The sequence below is a fragment of the Ixodes scapularis genome, unplaced genomic scaffold (assembly GCF_016920785.2).
Source record: "Ixodes scapularis isolate PalLabHiFi unplaced genomic scaffold, ASM1692078v2 PGA_scaffold4__175_contigs__length_147842914, whole genome shotgun sequence".
Classification (NCBI taxonomy): Eukaryota; Metazoa; Arthropoda; class Arachnida; order Ixodida; family Ixodidae; genus Ixodes; species Ixodes scapularis.
Window position 1 is genome coordinate 127767405 of NW_024609879.1, and position 17542 is coordinate 127784946.

General features: G+C 47.6%; 1 protein-coding gene across 1 annotated transcript in view; it reads right to left on the reverse strand.

Annotated features, from left to right (window-relative positions):
• The window catches only part of LOC115329684 (15-hydroxyprostaglandin dehydrogenase [NAD(+)]), a 36547-nt gene continuing 19005 nt past the window's right edge, over positions 1 to 17542 (reverse strand). Inside the window, exons 5-7 of the mRNA XM_029991401.3 lie at positions 11743 to 11819; positions 5740 to 5894; positions 1 to 272 (exon numbers count right to left, since the gene is read on the reverse strand). Of these exons, the coding sequence (XP_029847261.1) occupies positions 155 to 272; positions 5740 to 5894; positions 11743 to 11819 (350 nt within the window). The 3' untranslated portion in view covers positions 1 to 154. The remainder of the gene's footprint in view (positions 273 to 5739; positions 5895 to 11742; positions 11820 to 17542) is intronic.

Consider the following 17542-nt stretch of genomic DNA (forward strand, 5'->3'; position numbering starts at 1 on the left):
CACCACTGAAGCAATTTTTTTATACATCAGCATGTAACGGTACAAAAAAATGTTGCCAACACTTTACGGCGAAGAAAGGATCGGTTAAATTTACGCAGTAAATATATGTACAGAGCGAGGATTCGCAACTTCAACGATGATCGCGCGTCATAGCTCATCGCACAGTCGTGAACTCGTGATACACGAGGCCTTCGTCGTACAACGAGAGGAGGGCGGCACCATTGCGTTCGTCGCGAATCAGCTTCGTCACTCCCTTGGCCACGTTCTCGGCTCTGCAGGAAGAAATGAGTGAACAGTGTTAAGATTCACGTCTTACATACCTCCATATATTAACTCTTCGTTAGTCTGACGTTTACACTTTCAGAAATCTAGAGCCTCTACTTTCTCGTAAAGCACTTGAGAGACCCTGCAATATTTGGAGGGATCTCGGAGGATGACGAGGCTTCAAAATACATGTATAAGCCTAAAAACATTTTCAGCCTTTCCACTCAGATGAAGAAGGAAGACCAGCGAAACTCTACTATGGTGGGAATGAAGTAATGGCCGGCCGCATGTCGGCAAACCAGCGTGGAAAGGCTGGATAGGTTGCCGCCATCTATAAGCGACGGAGGTAGCTGTCCGGATTGTTGTGTCGACATTTATTCGCTGGCGCACGCGATCCTGGGGAAACTAATTCTTAACAGCTCCGCTGTAAAAAAAAATATCACCATTGTGACATTGAACATGATGTTTCACGCACTTACTTCCTGCTCGGTCCCACAGCGCAGAAGGGGATCGGTGTCCGAGTGAACTAGCGCACACCAGGGGCCCTAAGCTGGACGCTTGGCGAAAACGACGGCGAGAAATTCGGTGATCGCGATTGGCCAACGCCACACTTGACCTTGGCGCCGGCCAATCATAGCCGCCGAATTTCTCGCCGACTTTTCCGCCAAGTGTCCAGATTAGGGCCCCAGCTCGGAGCACGTGGAGCGAAAGCTCGCGCTGTAGAACCCATGCATCCTGGTGTGCGGTCGTGTATCACTATACTGCGTGGTGCACTTTAAAGACCCCAGGGTAGCGGTTGTATCGCACTGGCTATATTGCTTATCTACAGCTGAGAGAAAGGTAACCCGTTGAGGCAGACTAAGTTCAGGCTGTATAAACATACTCACAACCCATTTTTTTTTTTTCACACAGCGCAGATTGTTTTTTTTTTTATGTCTAGTCATATTTCCAGCCTCGTCATTGGCCGAACTTCGTCCGTAAACTGCAGCAATTGGCTCTCTCAAGTGTTTTGCGGCGAAGTAGAAGCACCCTAGGGTGTTTCAAGCGGGCCTTCCGCTGTAAAATAAGCCGGAAAAATCGGTGCCATGCACATAGAAAGCTCATACATTCAACAAAAGTGCACTAAGCAGGTCAGTTTTACCGTGTGAAATTTCACGGCGCAGTTCTCTTCCAGTAAAATGATGAGAGCAAGAACCTTGCCGAAGTCAACGTTGGACCTGCAGGCGACCGCATTGGTATGTATGTATGTATCCGTATGTATTCATGCGGCGATTTCCTTTGAATCGGGAGCCTACTAAATAAGCACGCCAAAAAAATAAATAAAAGAAGTCAGAAAGCAGAGTGTATTTATTCGTTGAGTTTCAACAATGTACTGGCCACCAGGCCTCGAGTCTCCGCTTTGAGCACTGCTGTGCTTTATCTAAACGAGAACTGACGAGAACTGTCGAGAACTCACTTCCTTTGCAGACTCCGGCTGGAAAGGAAGTGGGTCTGTGTGTTAGTTTTGTTGTGTTTGTTTTGTTCAAGGTCCTAAGCTTTAAGTTTTTGGGATTGAGGTCACCGTTTATGGTTGAGGTGAAGACCAGTGTGGGTAGGACTGTATAGACGACAAAGGTTGACCTTGTGACGTCGGTGGTCGGTGATTAGGTTGTGGATATATAAGACATTGAGGAAATAAACGCAGTAGCTGGGGGAGGAAGTGGCCGAGTGGGCTAACGCGTCTCAGCTCGGAGCGTGGAGCGAAAGCCGTTTCGATCTGGATGAGTTTCGTACCGGCACGCGTTCGTGTGATCACTACTGCGTGATGCACATTAAAAACCCCAGGTTAGCGGTTGTACTGCACTGGCTAAATTGCTCATCTACAGCTAAGAGACCGATTACCCGTTGAGGCGCATCTCCATCAAGGCTGTATAAACATTAAGAGCAACCTAATTTTTTTAAACGCAGTAGCTCAGTTTGAGACGTTCTTTTCCCCTGTCTTTCTTCTTCGACCAAGTTTCCTAGCTTTTACCAAAGACTCGGGTTTTCTACATCATGATCAACATTCACCAGCTCGCCTGCGCACTCACTGTTTTTTCATCGCCGGATGTATAGACCGTTTTATCGTGGGTAGCACCATTTTGAGAGCGAGAAAGAAAAGAGGAAAGGGCTACACCGCGCTTTCCCCCTTTCTGATTGTGTAGAAAAAGTGAAAGCCCCGGATGAGAGGCTTGGCCGGTGTTGGGCGTCTGCAAAGCCCTAATTTCGTTCGCGCTTTCTTCTACGTTTCAAACTCCTAAACTTGATTAGAGCCATGGTCTTCGATGGCGACAGTCCCCCGGTCATCGGGACACCATTGCTGGGTGATAGGGTGCACGAATAACGACAGAAAGCGTCGAATACTCTCCGAGGACCTATGTAGCGTGCGTGGAATCCGGCAAGGCAAGTACGGCTGGAATGTTTTTAAGCTCCATTGCTTTCCGCATGACTGGAAATGATGAACCATTTATACATTTTTGCTTGCAATGGGCCTATTTCAACGTAGCCGCTTTTAGTTGTAATCAGCAAGCGATACACGAAACGGGAACCTCAATTAACTTTGTAAACGCACGGAGCTGCTACATATCGTCTTGCTGTGCTGTTTTTATCTTCGTGTCCCTGTTCTTATATTTCTTTGTGAATGAACGACGAAGACGCTCTAGATGTACTTTTATCGAACCGCAGAAAGCCTCGAAGCAGCCACGAATTATTTTACTATTTGATGCAATATTTTGAGTACTCACCTATAAATTTCTATAGCTGGCACGTTCGCTGTCGCTGTTCCCCCCGTCGCCACACTGGCGGATGCCGTAACTCAAACAAAGAAACGTGCACACTGGGCTCGAAAACGCAGATCGCAACACTCGAGACGTTTCCTGCAGCGACTATCAAGCGCCTCAAAGCGCCTTTGTCAACGGAAACAACCCACCAGCGGCCCTCCAAGGAGCGCTTTTGCCGGCTCTCTGGTATCGCGCAGGAGATCGCAATTATATATTAAAAAAAACAATAGAACTACGTTTTCAACAATTTCCAACCTCACCCGGCGGCGGAAATAAAAGCCTTCAACTAAGTGTTGTAGATGATAAATTCGATTCAGTCACCACTACAAATTATCACTATTAAGATAAATTCAGTTACGAAATTTTACAATCTGAAACAGCAGTTATCATGAGAAAACTCGCACACACATAACGAGCGTACCCCATGTTCATCGGCGGTACAGCGTTCGGTGCGCGCTCCATTCACGAAATGTTCCGAGCGAAGTCGAGAGGATGGCGTTGAGGAAACGCCTTTTCGGTTTACGGACGCAAGCAATCCACTGCCCCCGGAGACAGGGGTCATGTGGAAAGCGATGGAGTTCAAAGACATTGCAGCCGCTCTCGCCTTGCTGGATTCCTTGCAAGCTACATATGTCCTCGGACAGTATTCTATGATTTCTGTTTTTATTCGTGCACCCTATGACCCAGCAATGGTGTCCCGATGACCGGGCGACTGTTGCTATCGAAGCCTCTGGCTTTAATTAAGCTTGCGAGTTTAAAACAAAAAAGAAAGCGCGAACGAAGTTCGCGCATAGCAGACACCCAACACCGGCGAAGCCTCTCATCCGGGACTTTCACTCTTTCTACACAATCAGAAAGGGGGAAAGCGCCGGTAGCCCTTTCCACTTTTCTCTCTCGCCCTCTTTCAGTAAAACGGAAGCTAACGGACGGCCCTGCCGTATATAGTCTCCTGCGCACCAGAACGTAACCAGGGAGAGCTCCGTTGAACGTTGTCATAACGTGATTTCTATAATATAGACGCTTGATTAGTTATGCCGGTTGTGTGTTGTTGAGCTGCTGGAGCCGCTTGATCAGCAAGGAATTTTTAACACTGTCTTCAGCTTTGGCAACGTCCGTTGGGATGCTTACGTGTGGCGCCATCTGCCGATAGGTACGCCGAGCAGACAAAAGAGTCCGTCGTCTGCCGCTGCGCCTCTCCGAAGATGGCATTACTAGTAAATAGCGTCGACCTCGACTCGGCAAATTTTTGCTGCTTATTTTTTTTATTTTTTTTTTTTACGCGAAGAGGATTGCGTTTTGATATTTTACACGGTAAAACTGGCCTGCTCAGTGCACATTCGGCGAAAGCTTGAGCTTTGTAAGCGCAGGCGCCGATTTTTTCCGGCTAGTTTCACAGCGGGAGGTCCGCTTGGAAGTTGGGACATCTCAACGAGCGCTTGAAAACGTCGAGAGTGCCTCGCTATGTTCACGATCGCGATTCGTCCTCCAGCGTTCTTATCAGCTAATGCCGCAATGCCATTGGCTGTGGAGAGGTAATGAGATGCTCGGGAGTCGCCACGCCCTGCGTTTCTTAAATTGTCGGTGACTAGGATTCCCTAGAGTGTATGCCAACTCGAAAGCTCTCAACAGTTATCCAAATGACAAACAATGCACTGTTTTTCTGACTCTTGGGCCAGATAGATAAGGAGGACGGACCCTTCGGGATCATAGAGAACTATTCTTCGAGGATCTGAGAGATACACAGTAACTCACTGTTTATATAAACAAGCACGTAAACACCACACATACGCAGAAACTCGTTTTAAAAAGAACCAATTCATCTGCGCACATATTCCGCTCCTTGGCCGGTGTCACGCCCTTGCAGATGACGTCAAAAGCTTGAGTCTGCGATGTTCTCGGGAAAAGCGAGAGAGAAGACAAGAGTAGAAACACCGCGAACCCACTGACGTTCCAGTTCGACCAGGTTTGAACTTTTCGAAGTTCTACTGCGAATTTCTACAAAAGTTCGACTAAAGTTCCACTTATGTGCGTATGCGCGAAAACTGACAAACGAGCTGATGCCACCTGGCGGAGGAAAAGTGCAACATTGGTTGGGTATACTCTTTGACCGTTTTACAAAGATGATTGCATTAGTAAACCATCTAAAGAATTAACCCCCCCCCCCCCCCCCCCGGACAATGTTTGCACGAACAAACCATCTCCGGATTTCTTTTTTTTTTTTTCTACTTCTTCTCAGTATTAAAGGACTGCCACCAACTCTAATATAGTGGTAAAAAGCGCTCACCTAACCTAAAAAAAAAAAAGTCTTAAGGTCGCGTTCGCGCTAACAGTGTCGTGCAGCGTAAACACTTTCGCTTTTAAGTTATGTAAGCTTGGGAAATAATTTGATGAAATATAAAATGAACTACCATATCAATCATGCTGTTTCCCATACCTCAAAACAATTTGTATACGTATGGCTACACTGCTCATAAGTCGAACGTTTTAGGTTTTCGGCTAGGTGTCGCAAGTTACCGCCCGTTATAAAGGCCGCAGCCGCTAACGCCAATATATTCATTCATTCATTCATCCTTGCCAAACTTCGCTAGAAGGCCGAAGATTCGCCAAACCAGTCGAACCTCGAATTTCGACAAAAGTTGGCAACATCCATGCACATAAGTGTCTGCCCGGTGCTCACTTTTGGATCTGCTTGCCGTAGTTCTCGGTGATGTAGGGCGAGTTGACCTTGATCTCCTGGCAGAAGTTGGAGATGCCCCGCCAGAGGTCCGTCTCTATCGGCTCGGGACAGAGGCAGCTCACCCTGACGCCCGTGCGTGAATAGTAGAAGTCCGTCTGCAAAATGGCGGCGCACACAGGCCTATCATCGCAGTCTACAGGCGCCGCCATCTTTGTGTCCTGGGCTGTCGCACGCGTTCTGAGCATGCGCAGTATAGTTCTCTTCTGCTGAATATCAGGCTCCGTGCATACGGAGTCAGACATTCAGATATGAATAATCATTCAAATGTTCAAATATATATATATATATATATATATATATATATATATATATATATATATATATATATATATATATATATATATATATATATATATATATATATATATATATATGAACGAATATGTGCAGATGAATGAACCGTACTTAATTTAATGAATCAAAGAATCAAAGTTTCCAGGAACCCGCCGAAAGCCAAAAATTGGCGGAGCCAGGCGTTGCTATTGTCCCTCTACAAAATTATTGAACTTTCGGCGGGTTCCTGGAAACTTTGATTCTTTGATTCATTGGATTAAGTACGGTTCATTCATCTGCACATATTCGTTCATATCCTCCTCGGAGACCACGTACGATGGTGTGAAGTGCCCGTGTTGTATATATATATATATATATATATATATATATATATATATATATATATATATATATATATATATATATATATATATATATATATATATATATATATATATATATATATATATATATATAAAATAAGAAGCATGCGAGTTTACTTTTCTGCAGTACAGAAACGCCACCTTCGGCACCACGACGCGCTTGAGCGAACAGAGAGTCAATAATCTTCGTGCGCGATTGCTAAGAAGCCCTTACAAAAGACGACCGCCAAGACATAACATACGAAACAGAAATCTCTGCTGGGATAACGCAACAGAAAAACACGGCGAAACAACTGGTACGGTACGAACAAGTAACCTGCTTTGGGCTCATTGGGTACGAACGGGACTATAGTACGACGTCGAGGCACAAGGTTGCTTGACAAACAGCCAATCCGCTAAATGCCCGCCGGTAAGGTTGGAGGTAGCCTTTTTTTAATATCGGTTTTAGAGTGGATCGCTGTTCTCTCCTTAGCGTCATATTTTGGTAGTGCTCGTATTTATTCTCCGTAAATCGATATCAATCATTTATTTTGGTTCGACTTTTGACCGGAAAACCCCTCTAAAGGGATACTGCAACGCAATTTCGGCGCTCATTTTTTGGTCTATATGTGTTCAAAGGAGCAGTATCACATCAAAAATACCAATATCTTGTTGAAAAAGTCTCGAAAAGGAATTTTAAAACGAATTAAACAATTAGCAAAGAGCACCTGGTGGATGTCGCTAACGCCTCGCTTATAATGCCCGTCTAGGAACCTTGACACCTAGTGACGGTGAGTGTATCGCCTCCTGCCACGACGAGAGAAGAGGGGAAGGAGGAACTCCCCTCTTCCCGAGAATGCCTTTTGTGTGTCGCAGAAGTCGCTATTGTCCCCTTACAAGATTATAGAAGATTAACCCGTCACTCAAAATTCGTACAAAAGCAGACGCTTCGGTGGCTGGAACGACTAGGCCATCCTCTCGATGTCAGCCTCGTTGTAGCATTGCTCGTCCCGAGACGACCTACGTCACGATTGCGTTGGATGTCACGAGGTCTCCGCTGGGCCTTCTCCGAGCGTTTGCCAGAGTGGGCCGTTTATAACGAAAAATACAGCCACCAGGCTCAAAATACAAACGTGCGATTGTCATTTACGGATATTGTGAATCATATTCAACCTATTTTTGAACACGACGGGAATATTTCAAATTTCGTTGAAGTATCCCTTTAAAGCGATACTACAACACAATTTCGGCGCTTATTTCTTGGTCTATTCGTGTTCGAGGGGGCATTATCACATCGTGACATCAGACACGCCGATCACTTGTTTAAAGGGATACTACAACGCAATTTCGGCGCTCATTTTTTGGTCCATATGTGTTTAAAAGAGCAGTATCACATGGAACATACCAATATCTTGTTAAAAAAGTCTCGAAAAGGAATTTTAAAACGAATTAAACGATTAGCAAAGAGCACCTGGTGGATGTCGCTAACGCCTCGTTTGTAATGCTCGTCTAGGAACCTTGACAGCTAGTGACGGAGGTTGTCTCGTCTCCGGCCACAACAAGAGAAGGGGGGAAGGAGGAACTCCCCTCTTCCCGAGAATCCCTTTTGTGTGTCGCAGATGTCGCTATTGTCCCCCTAGAAGATTATAGAAGATTAACCCGTCACTCAAAATTCGAACAAAAGCAGCTGCTTCGGCGGCTGGAACGACTAGGCCATCCTCTCGACGTCAGCCTCGCCGTAGCTTTGCTCGTCTTGAGACGACCTACGTCAGGACTGCGTTGGATGTCACGTGGTCTTCGCTGGGCCTTCTCCGAGCGCTTGCCAGAGTGGGCCGTTTATAACGAAAAATACAGCCACCAGGATCAAAATACAAACGTGCGATTGTCATTTACGGATACTGTGGATCATATCCAACCTATTTTTGAACACGACGGGAATATTTCAAATTTCGTTGAAGTATTCCTTTAAAAAGACACGAAAAGGAATTTTAAAAGTAATTAAACGATTTGCAAAAAGCACCTGGTGGAACAAACGGCTCCTTTGTAATGCCCGTCTAGGAACCTTGACAGGTAGTGACGATGCCTGTCTCGCCTCCCGCCACTAGGAGAGAAGAGGGGAAGGAGGAACTCCCTTTTCATCGAGACTTTGTTCTTTATGTGTGTCTCAGGCGTTGCTATTGTCCCTCTACAAAATTATTGAACTAACCCCAAAGCTGCACAAAAGCAGCTTTGGGGTTAGTTGCGGTGGCCCGATCGCTCGCGTGCTTTGACTGCTTCGACGGCTGGAACGGCTAGGACATCCTGTCGACGTGAGCTTCACTGCATGCAGCTTTGCTCGTCCCGAGACGATCTACGTCACGATTGCGCCGAATGCCACGTGCTCTCCGCCGGCTGCTCTCCGAACGCTTGCAAGAGTGGGCTGTTTATAACGAACAACACAGCCATCAGGCTTAACATACAAACGTGCGATTGCCATTTACGGTTATTGTGGATCATATTCAGCTTATTTCTGAACACGACAGGTATATTTAAAATTTCGTCGAAGTATTCCTTTAAGGGATGGGGAAGGGTAGGAGAGACAGTCGAAAGCAACGAACTGAAAAGAGATGTGATCGCGGTGGCACGACACGTGGTTCGACGTGAACATTTTCACTTTGGATTATCCGGCGAAATATTTCCTTAAATTACGCAAATGTAAACGCGTTCTTCTCGAACCACTGGAACTTGTAACGAGGACTCGTTCCAAGACTGAGAAGGAACGAGGAACGAATTCGTTCCTGTTTTAGGACAAACGTGTAGAGGGGGGGGGGGGGGGGGGGGGGGGCTTGAACATCTTAATATTGCCTCCTCGCCGCCAATAGCCCTTTTACGAAATCCCCCAAGCGCCCCGGTCCGCGCGCAAGGAATTGTGGGAGAGACTGTGCCTGGCCTGGCCGCTCTGACTCGAGATCGCATTGCCTTGTCGCTTGCCTCCTCTTAATCTTCTGTTTTTCGATCCCATTACCTATTTTTATCGAGTCCAGTGTATGTTTTATTGCTTCTAAGTGTTTCTATTCTCTTCTGCGTGAGATATGTCTTGCATATATATAGTATTTTGTGTCTTTATTTCGTTCTTTTCGACGGGAGTGCCGGCGGACAACACGCCGCTTCGCGCATCGTTTTCCGAGTGAGTACTACCGTTGCTACCGATTCCTATCGCGCTGTTAGCTGTTCCTTTTGGTTCATTTGACCCGCGTGCAGTCGATAGGAGCCGTTTATGAACACCCGCGCACATGTCATAGAGGCAGGCAGAGCTCTGAATCAACAATCGCGACGCCAGAGCCGAGTGCGCTGTGATTTGGCCGCCCGCGCTCGCTCTGTTGACTCGCATTGTAGCGTGTGCCTTCGAGTGCCGCTTACTTGACCAAGACACAGCACGCTGCTTTGTCGCCGCAAACCATTTGTCCGAATGTTTGCGAAGCTGAGGCATATGCAACGCTGCGGCGCCTGACAACTGCGCGCTGCGGCGCGATCCCTTCGCAAGCGCCAATGGCTCAATGTCGCGGCTTGAATGCGCCTATATGGCATGCCTTCGTAATCTATCTGCTAAGCGGTTTTCAGTTGCCAATGACCTTTTTCAAGTGCAGAGATGTGTTTCCGCGAATCATTTGTCCGAATGGACCCTTCGTCATATCCAACGCTGCGGTGCCTGACAAACTGCACGCAGCAGCGCGAGCCCTTCGCAAGCGCCGGTGGCCCAACGTCGCGGCTTGTATACGCGCTTATGGTATGCCTCTTTAATCTATCTGCTACGCGGTTGTCAGTTGCAAACACCTTTTTTCAAGTGCAGAGACGTGCTGTTGCCAAGGCGAAACTCGTAGTTCCTTCGATAATTTTATTTCTCTGTAAAGATGTCAGCTCTAGGTATTTTATTTCTTTAGGTAACCTTCAGCAGCAACATGCCCACATGCTACAGTTTGCTGTGTTTCAGGCTGTGCAAACAATACTGCTAGCGCACATCATGTTTCCTGGCACCGCTTTCCAAAAGACAGCGTCCTGCGAAGTGTTTGGGTGAAGACAACTGCGTGCATGCAGTTGTCAGGCGCCGCAGCGTTGGATATGCCGAACGGTGTTGCGGTTTCTCAGGCATGCGGACAAATGATTCGCGACGGCAAAGCGGCGTGCTGTATCTTGCGGCATACGCTGCAGTGCGAGTCAACGGAGCGAGCGCGGGCGGCCAAATCACAGCGCACTCCGCTCTCGCGTCGCGATTGTTGATTTAGAGCTCTGCCTACCCCTATGACATGTGCGCGGGTGTTCATATACGGCTCCACTCGACTGCACGCGGGTCAAATGAACCAAAATGAACAGCTAACAGCGCGATAGGAATCGGTAGCAACGGTAGTACTCGGTACTCACCCAGGGAACGACGCGCGAAGCGGCGTGTTGTCGTCTGCACTCCCGTCGAAAAAGGCAAATTAAAGACACAAATACTGTATATATGTCAGAAATATCGCGCGCCGAAGAGAATAGAAACACTTAGAAGCAATAAAAAAATACACTGGAATAGATAAAAAATAGAAAATAGAATAAAAAAACAGAGGATTAAGAGGAGACAAGCAAGGCAGAGCGGCTAGGCGAGGGACAGTCTCTCCCACAATTCCTCGCGCGCGGACCGGGTGCTTGGACGAATTGCAAATCGTGTATTGGATTGGGGCGCTAGACGATAACAACGCCGAAGAATTAATCCCGAAGCAAGAAAGAAGAAACTTAATAAGTCAAGCCCTATACTTATTTTTAGATTGCACGGGAAATAACTAACTTTATTGGGAAAGCGCCTTTTGTTGAGGTTCTAAATGGCTGTGAAAGAAAAAAAAAGAAATCTATCAATAAGGGTAAATTACATTTCTATTCCTAGAGTATTGTTTCGTAGATGACGTATAACAGTTACACACGTCTGTCGAACTATAGTTGGAAAAGTTAGGACAAATAGTTTTTAGTGCATATATATATTTTATATTTTATTTTTGACTTAAGATTTCGTAGAGCCTGTTTGACGCACCCATAAAGTCTCTTTACTACGCGCTGTCTCCAAGTAAGCAATATGTTACAGAACGATGTACACATTTTACGGCTGCAATTCTTTAAATCGGATCGTTACACTTCCGAAGCGCACATAGTGTCCTTGTCAGTTGTGAGTTACAGCTTCTGTCTATCCAATGCTAAAATTAAAAAAAAAAAAAAAAATGTAAGTGTGTGTATTTGCAACCAATATCTTTAAACTCCTAATAAAAATACGTTATTATTGCGTGACACGATGAGCGCTTACTCCAAACGCCCGAGTTAGTCCGATGACGCCATACTTGGAAGCGTTGTAGGCCGGGATCACTGGACACACCACCAATCCTGGAGCAGCATAAAAGCATGTGTTGTTATATACATATACACATATATATGCATACTATTGGAGAAGAAAATGATTCATGAAAAGACATAATAAAATATTGCAATGAGTCCAACGTATCGAGCGGGGACCGCTCTTCGTCAGGGGGATCACTTCTTTTTTGTTTTTCTAGGCTTGATTCCGTCGTCTTCCATAGTCTTACTGCCATTGCAGAAAAAGTGTCCTTGGCGTGTTTCCACTTCCATCACCAAAACACCAAGAACGAAATAATCATAAATAAAGAAGATAATAAAAAATAATTAAAAAATAATGTAAATGGTTAGCAGGTTTCTGCTGCTTGTTTTAGCCAAGTAAGTATGCCTGGACTTTCATTAATTTCGTGGGTAAGTGATTTGAATTTGTGAATAAAATACGCCTCTCTTAGTTCTCTTTCGCGATCGGAACTGAATCCAGATTGAAGAAGCATGACTGTTATTGCATCAAAACCGTGGTTCGGCAGGTTCATGTGTTTGGAAAATGGGAGGTGTGAGAGGGACTTGACGTGTGCTTCGTGATTGTTAAATCGTAGTCTGAATGGGGTTCCCGTTAAGCCTACGTAGTCCACGTAGCACGGGGTGCATCGTAGCACGCAAATGACGTTAGCCGTATCGCAGTTGAGAGTTGCACGAATTTTGAAACAGAAAGCTGATTTTGCGCTCTTAATTTGGTTGGTGCGTATCATCTGGTCGCAAACCTGGCATCGCGACTTTCCGCAAGGCTGGCAACCAAAAGTTTGTGACGGTGAGCTTTTGGATTGTACCAAGATGTCCTTGAGGTTCCTGCCTCGTCGGTATACTACTCGTGGTATAGCTCTGGAAATAAGGTGTTAAGTGTTTCCGGCGCCACCACGAGTAGTGTATATACCGACTGCGTTGTATACCCCTATAAAAGGGTGTCGTTTTAGAATAAATCTTCCGCTGTGTTCAAGACGTTCTGTGTGCCGTCCTCTTTTTCGTGCCCTTCCTTTTCCTTCTTACGGTGTCTCAGGTTTAGTTAAGCCAAGAATAAGTAGTTTCCTAAGACGTCATGTTGCTTCTACTTGTCCTTTTTCATTTGGAATTCTTGCTAAGCCATGGGCAGATTCAGCAACGTAAGAGTTTCTGTCGACAGCTGCCGCCTGAGACTATGCTGATTAGGATTAAAACTATTTGAAGCCCCCCTACCCCCCCCCCCCCCCCCCAAAAAAAAAAAAAACAACAACAACAACAACAACGAAACTTCGATATTACCTGTTCTAGTATCTTACAGCACGCGCAGGTAATCGAAATAGGTCTGTAATTTTCCACACCGTGCCTATTGCCGGGACTTGTGGATAGGTACGTCTCTTGCCATGAGCCAATCGGAGGGCAAACTGCTGCTCCAGCGACGCTTTGAAAATTATCAGCAAATATTTTGATATCCATTCTGCGCATCGCTTAAGAAATTCATTAGGAATATCATCAGCGATAAAGAATCACCATTTTCTAGCTAAAGCCATTACAGGCCGGTTATAACGAAATCGGTTGTAACGAAATAGCAGCTACAGCGAAGCGATCACGATTTCCCATCCCCTTTTGCACTGCGTTATAACCTGCGTCGGTTATAACGAAATAGCGGATATAGCGAAGTGGGTTCCGATTCCCGTTCACTTCGGTGTAACCGGCCTCGACAGTAAAATCAAATTAATCTGATTTCTTTATTAGTTTTAATCATTATTTTTACCTCGATTTAAAGTGTACATTAACAAAAACTTAAATACCTTTTCTTTTACAATGTGTAAAGTTTGATTTACAGCCTCGAAATTTTTTAAAGCATCGTGAAAACACAAACATCTGTGTAAATCTTGTGAATTGCCGTTTGCCGTTTCGGTAGTATTAGACCATTAAAAACATAAGCGTTCACTTTCTTCTTCTTTCTTCTTTTTTATGCATATTCTTATATAAACTTGACTTAGCGGTAGCTCAGAATATGGATCGAAAATTTTAGAAACAAGGCAAACATATAGATCTTCAGCGCTGCAAGATGATATCGTTGCGGCAAAGATCAGGAATCGGGGAACAGATTGAAACAACGCTCCGGAACGCTTTACTTCTGCCACGCCAGTCATGTATGATTACAAAACGCAGATCGCTGGTGTAGAGAGCCCTTCAATCAATTAACCCGTGAAACCGCGGAAAGGATTTGCACCACACGCACCGCAACTGATATATAGTTTTCGCTAGTCCACGTGAGAGGCAGAACGAGATATATGCAAATTTGTTTTCTACTGCGAAAGATGTTAAAGGGACGCTAACGTGTCCACGAGCTTATTTTCGTGAATTGTCAGAACCGCGGACAAGAAAACTAAAAATAACATATGCCTATTTTCCATTTTTCGCGCAGAACTTCCATTCAGAGCCTATCGCTTCGCATGTGCGACGAGTATACACAATGCGAATCGTTAGGTGCCACAATTTTCCTTTTTCTACACGAAGAACCTCTTTGGTGACGTTTTTATGTCGTGAACAAAAATGGTTGTCTTTCTACCCTCCCAAACACAACGATCTAGGCAGGATATGTGTGTACTATACTGAAGGGAACGGAAGATATAAAGTGCCATTCATTCCTCTATTTGCAAAAAGCAATCTTTAGAACGTTTCATGTTCAGTTGCCGCCGTTTCGTATATTTCTCCTTCGCAAGGACGTATCACTAACAGCCCTCCTTGTGGAGATGTCAAGCTGTTCAATTGCCGCTATGGCCGAAAAAAGAAAAAACAGTTTTAAATTTTTTGATTTTTATACGTTTTTGCCGTGAATGAACACAAACTGTTGGATGCCCTTAGCTTAGGCTTGGCAGGTGCTCTGCCCGTTCTAAGTGTACGTAGCATCTTCTCCTATCTTCGACGATACTGTCTTACACGAAGCCTAAGCGGATGCCCTTTCTAAGTGTGTGATTCTGGAGCCAAAGATGCAAGACAGAAATCGTATGTGATGTTATCTTTCCTTATGAGCTAAGGCACACGTGACCGTAGACTCGCATGTTCCTGTTCAAGCACGTGTGCCTCTCCCTCTAAGGGGGTGAAGCTACGACTATGAGGACGCACCGGGGCGAATGTATTCATTAGGGAGTTTTCGTAGACCGCCTTTCCCCCTCCGCCACGAAGAAGCCGCTACTGCGCTTGCGCGCTGATGGCCTTGACTGTGGAGTTCCGGGTGTCGTGGCGGGTTGCGGAGAGCGTTGCGTGTCGGCGAAAACCATCTACGAAAACTCCCTATTAGGGAGTTTTCGTAGACCGCGTTTCCCCATCCGCTAAGCCCTCCGCCACGAAGAAGCCGCTACTGCGCTTGCGCGCTGATGGCCTTGACTGTAGAGTTCCGGGTGCCGTGGCGGGTTGCGGAGAGCGTTGCGGATCGGCGAAAATCATCTACGAAAACTCCCTATTAGGGAGTTTTCGTAGACCGCGTTTCCCCCTCCGCTAAGCCCTCCGTCACGAAGAAGCCGCTACTGCGCTTGCGCGCAGATGACCTTGACTGTAGAGTTCCGGGTGTCGTGGCGGGTTGCGGAGAGCGTTGTGGGTCGGCGAAAACCATCTACGAAAACTCCCTATTAGGGAGTTTTCGTAGACCGCATTTCCCCCTCCGCTAAGCCCTCCGCCACGAAGAAGCCGCTACTGCGCTTGCGCGCTGATGGCCTTGACTGTAGAGTTCCGGGTGTCGTGGCGGGTTGCGGAGAGCGTTGCGGGTCGGCAAAAACCATCTACGAAAACTCCCTATTAGGGAGTTGTCGTAGACCACGTTTCCCCATCCGCTCAGCCGTCCGCCACGATGGAGTCGCTACGGCTCCTGCGCGCAGATGGCCTTGACTGTGGAGTTCCGGGTGTCGTGGCGGGTTGCGGAGAGTGTTGTGGGTCGGCGAAAACCATCTACGAAAACTCCCTATTAGGGAATTTTCGTAGACCGCGTTTCCCCCTCCGCTCAGCCGTCCGCCACGAAGAAGCCGCTACTGCTCCTGCGCGCAGATGGCCTTGAATGTGGAATTCCGGGTGTCGTGGCGGGTTGCGGAGAGCGTTGCGGGTCGGCGAAAACCATTTACGAAAACTCCCTATTAGGACGTTTTCGTAGACCGCGTTTCCCCCTCCGCTCAGCCCTCCGCCACAAAGAAGCCGCTACTGCTCCTGCGCGCAGATGGCCTTGACTGTAGAGTTTCGGGGTTCGTGGCGAGTTGCGGAGAGCGTTGCGGGTCGGCAAAAAACAACTACGAAAACTCCCTATTAGGGAGTTTTCGTAGACCGCATTTCCCCCTCCGCTAAGCCCTCCGCCACGAAGAAGCCGCTACTGCGCTTGCGCGCTGATGGCCTTGACTGTAGAGTTCCGGGTGTCGTGGCGGGTTGCGGAGAGCGTTGCGGGTCGGCGAAAACCATCTACGAAAACTCCCTGTTAGGGAGTTGTCGTAGACCACGTTTCCCCATCCGCTCAGCCGTCCGCCACGATGGAGTCGCTACCGCTCCTGCGCGCAGATGGCCTTGACCGTGGAGTTCCGGGTGTCGTGGCGGTTTGCGGAGAGTGTTGTGGGTCGGCGAAAACCATCTACGAAAACTCCCTATTAGGGAATTTTCGTAGACCGCGTCTCCCCCTCCGCTCAGCCGTCCGCCACGAAGAAGCCGCTACTGCTCCTGCGCGCAGATGGCCTTGAATGTGGAATTCCGGGTGTCGTGGCGGGTTGCGGAGAGCGTTGCGGGTCGGCGAAAACCATCTACGAAAACTCCCTATTAGGGAGTTTTCGTAGACCGCGTTTCCCCCTCCGCTAAGCCCTCCGCCACGAAGAAGCCGCTACTGCTCCTGCGCGCAGATGGCCTCGACTGTAGAGTTCCGGGTCTCGTGGCGGGTTGCGGAGAGCGTTGCGGGTCGGCGAAAACCATCTACGAAAACTCCCTATTAGGGAGTTTTCGTAGACCGCGTTTCCCCCTCCGCTAAACCCTCCGCCACGAAGAAGCCGCTTACTGCGCTTGCGCGCAGATGGCCTTGACTGTAGAGTTCCGTGTGTCGTGGCGGGTTGCGGAGAGCGTTGCGGGTCGGCGAAAACCGTCTACGAAAACTTCCTGTTAGGGAGTTTTCGTAGACCGCGTTTCCCCCCCCCCCCCCCCCCCCCCGCTAAGCCCTCCGCCACGAAGAAGCCGCTACTGCTCCTGCGCGCAGATGGCCTTGACTGTGGAGTTTCGGGGTTCGTGGCGGGTTGCGGAGAGCGTTGTGGGTCGGCGAAAACCATCTACGAAAACTCCCTATTAGGGAATTTTCGTAGACCGCGTTTCCCCCTCCGCTCAGCCGTCCGCCACGAAAGAAGCCGCTACTGCTCCTGCCCGCAGATGGCCTTGACTGTAGAGTTCCGGGTGTCGTGGTGGGTTGCGGAGAGCGTTGCGGGTCGGCGAAAACCATCTACGAAAACTCCCTATTAGAGAGTTTTCGTTTCCCCCTCCGCTCAGCCGTCCGCCACGAAGAAGCCGCTACTGCTCCTGCGCGCAGATGGCCTTGACTGTAGAGTTCCGGGTGTCGTGGCGGGTTGCGGAGAGCGTTGCGGGTCGGCAAAAACCATCTACGACAACTCCCTATTAGGGAGTTTTCGTAGACCGCGTTTCCCCCTCCGCTATGCCCTCCGCCACGAAGAAGCCGCTACTGCTCTTGCGCGCAGATGGCCTTGACTGTAGAGTTCCGGGTGTCGTGGCGGGTTGCG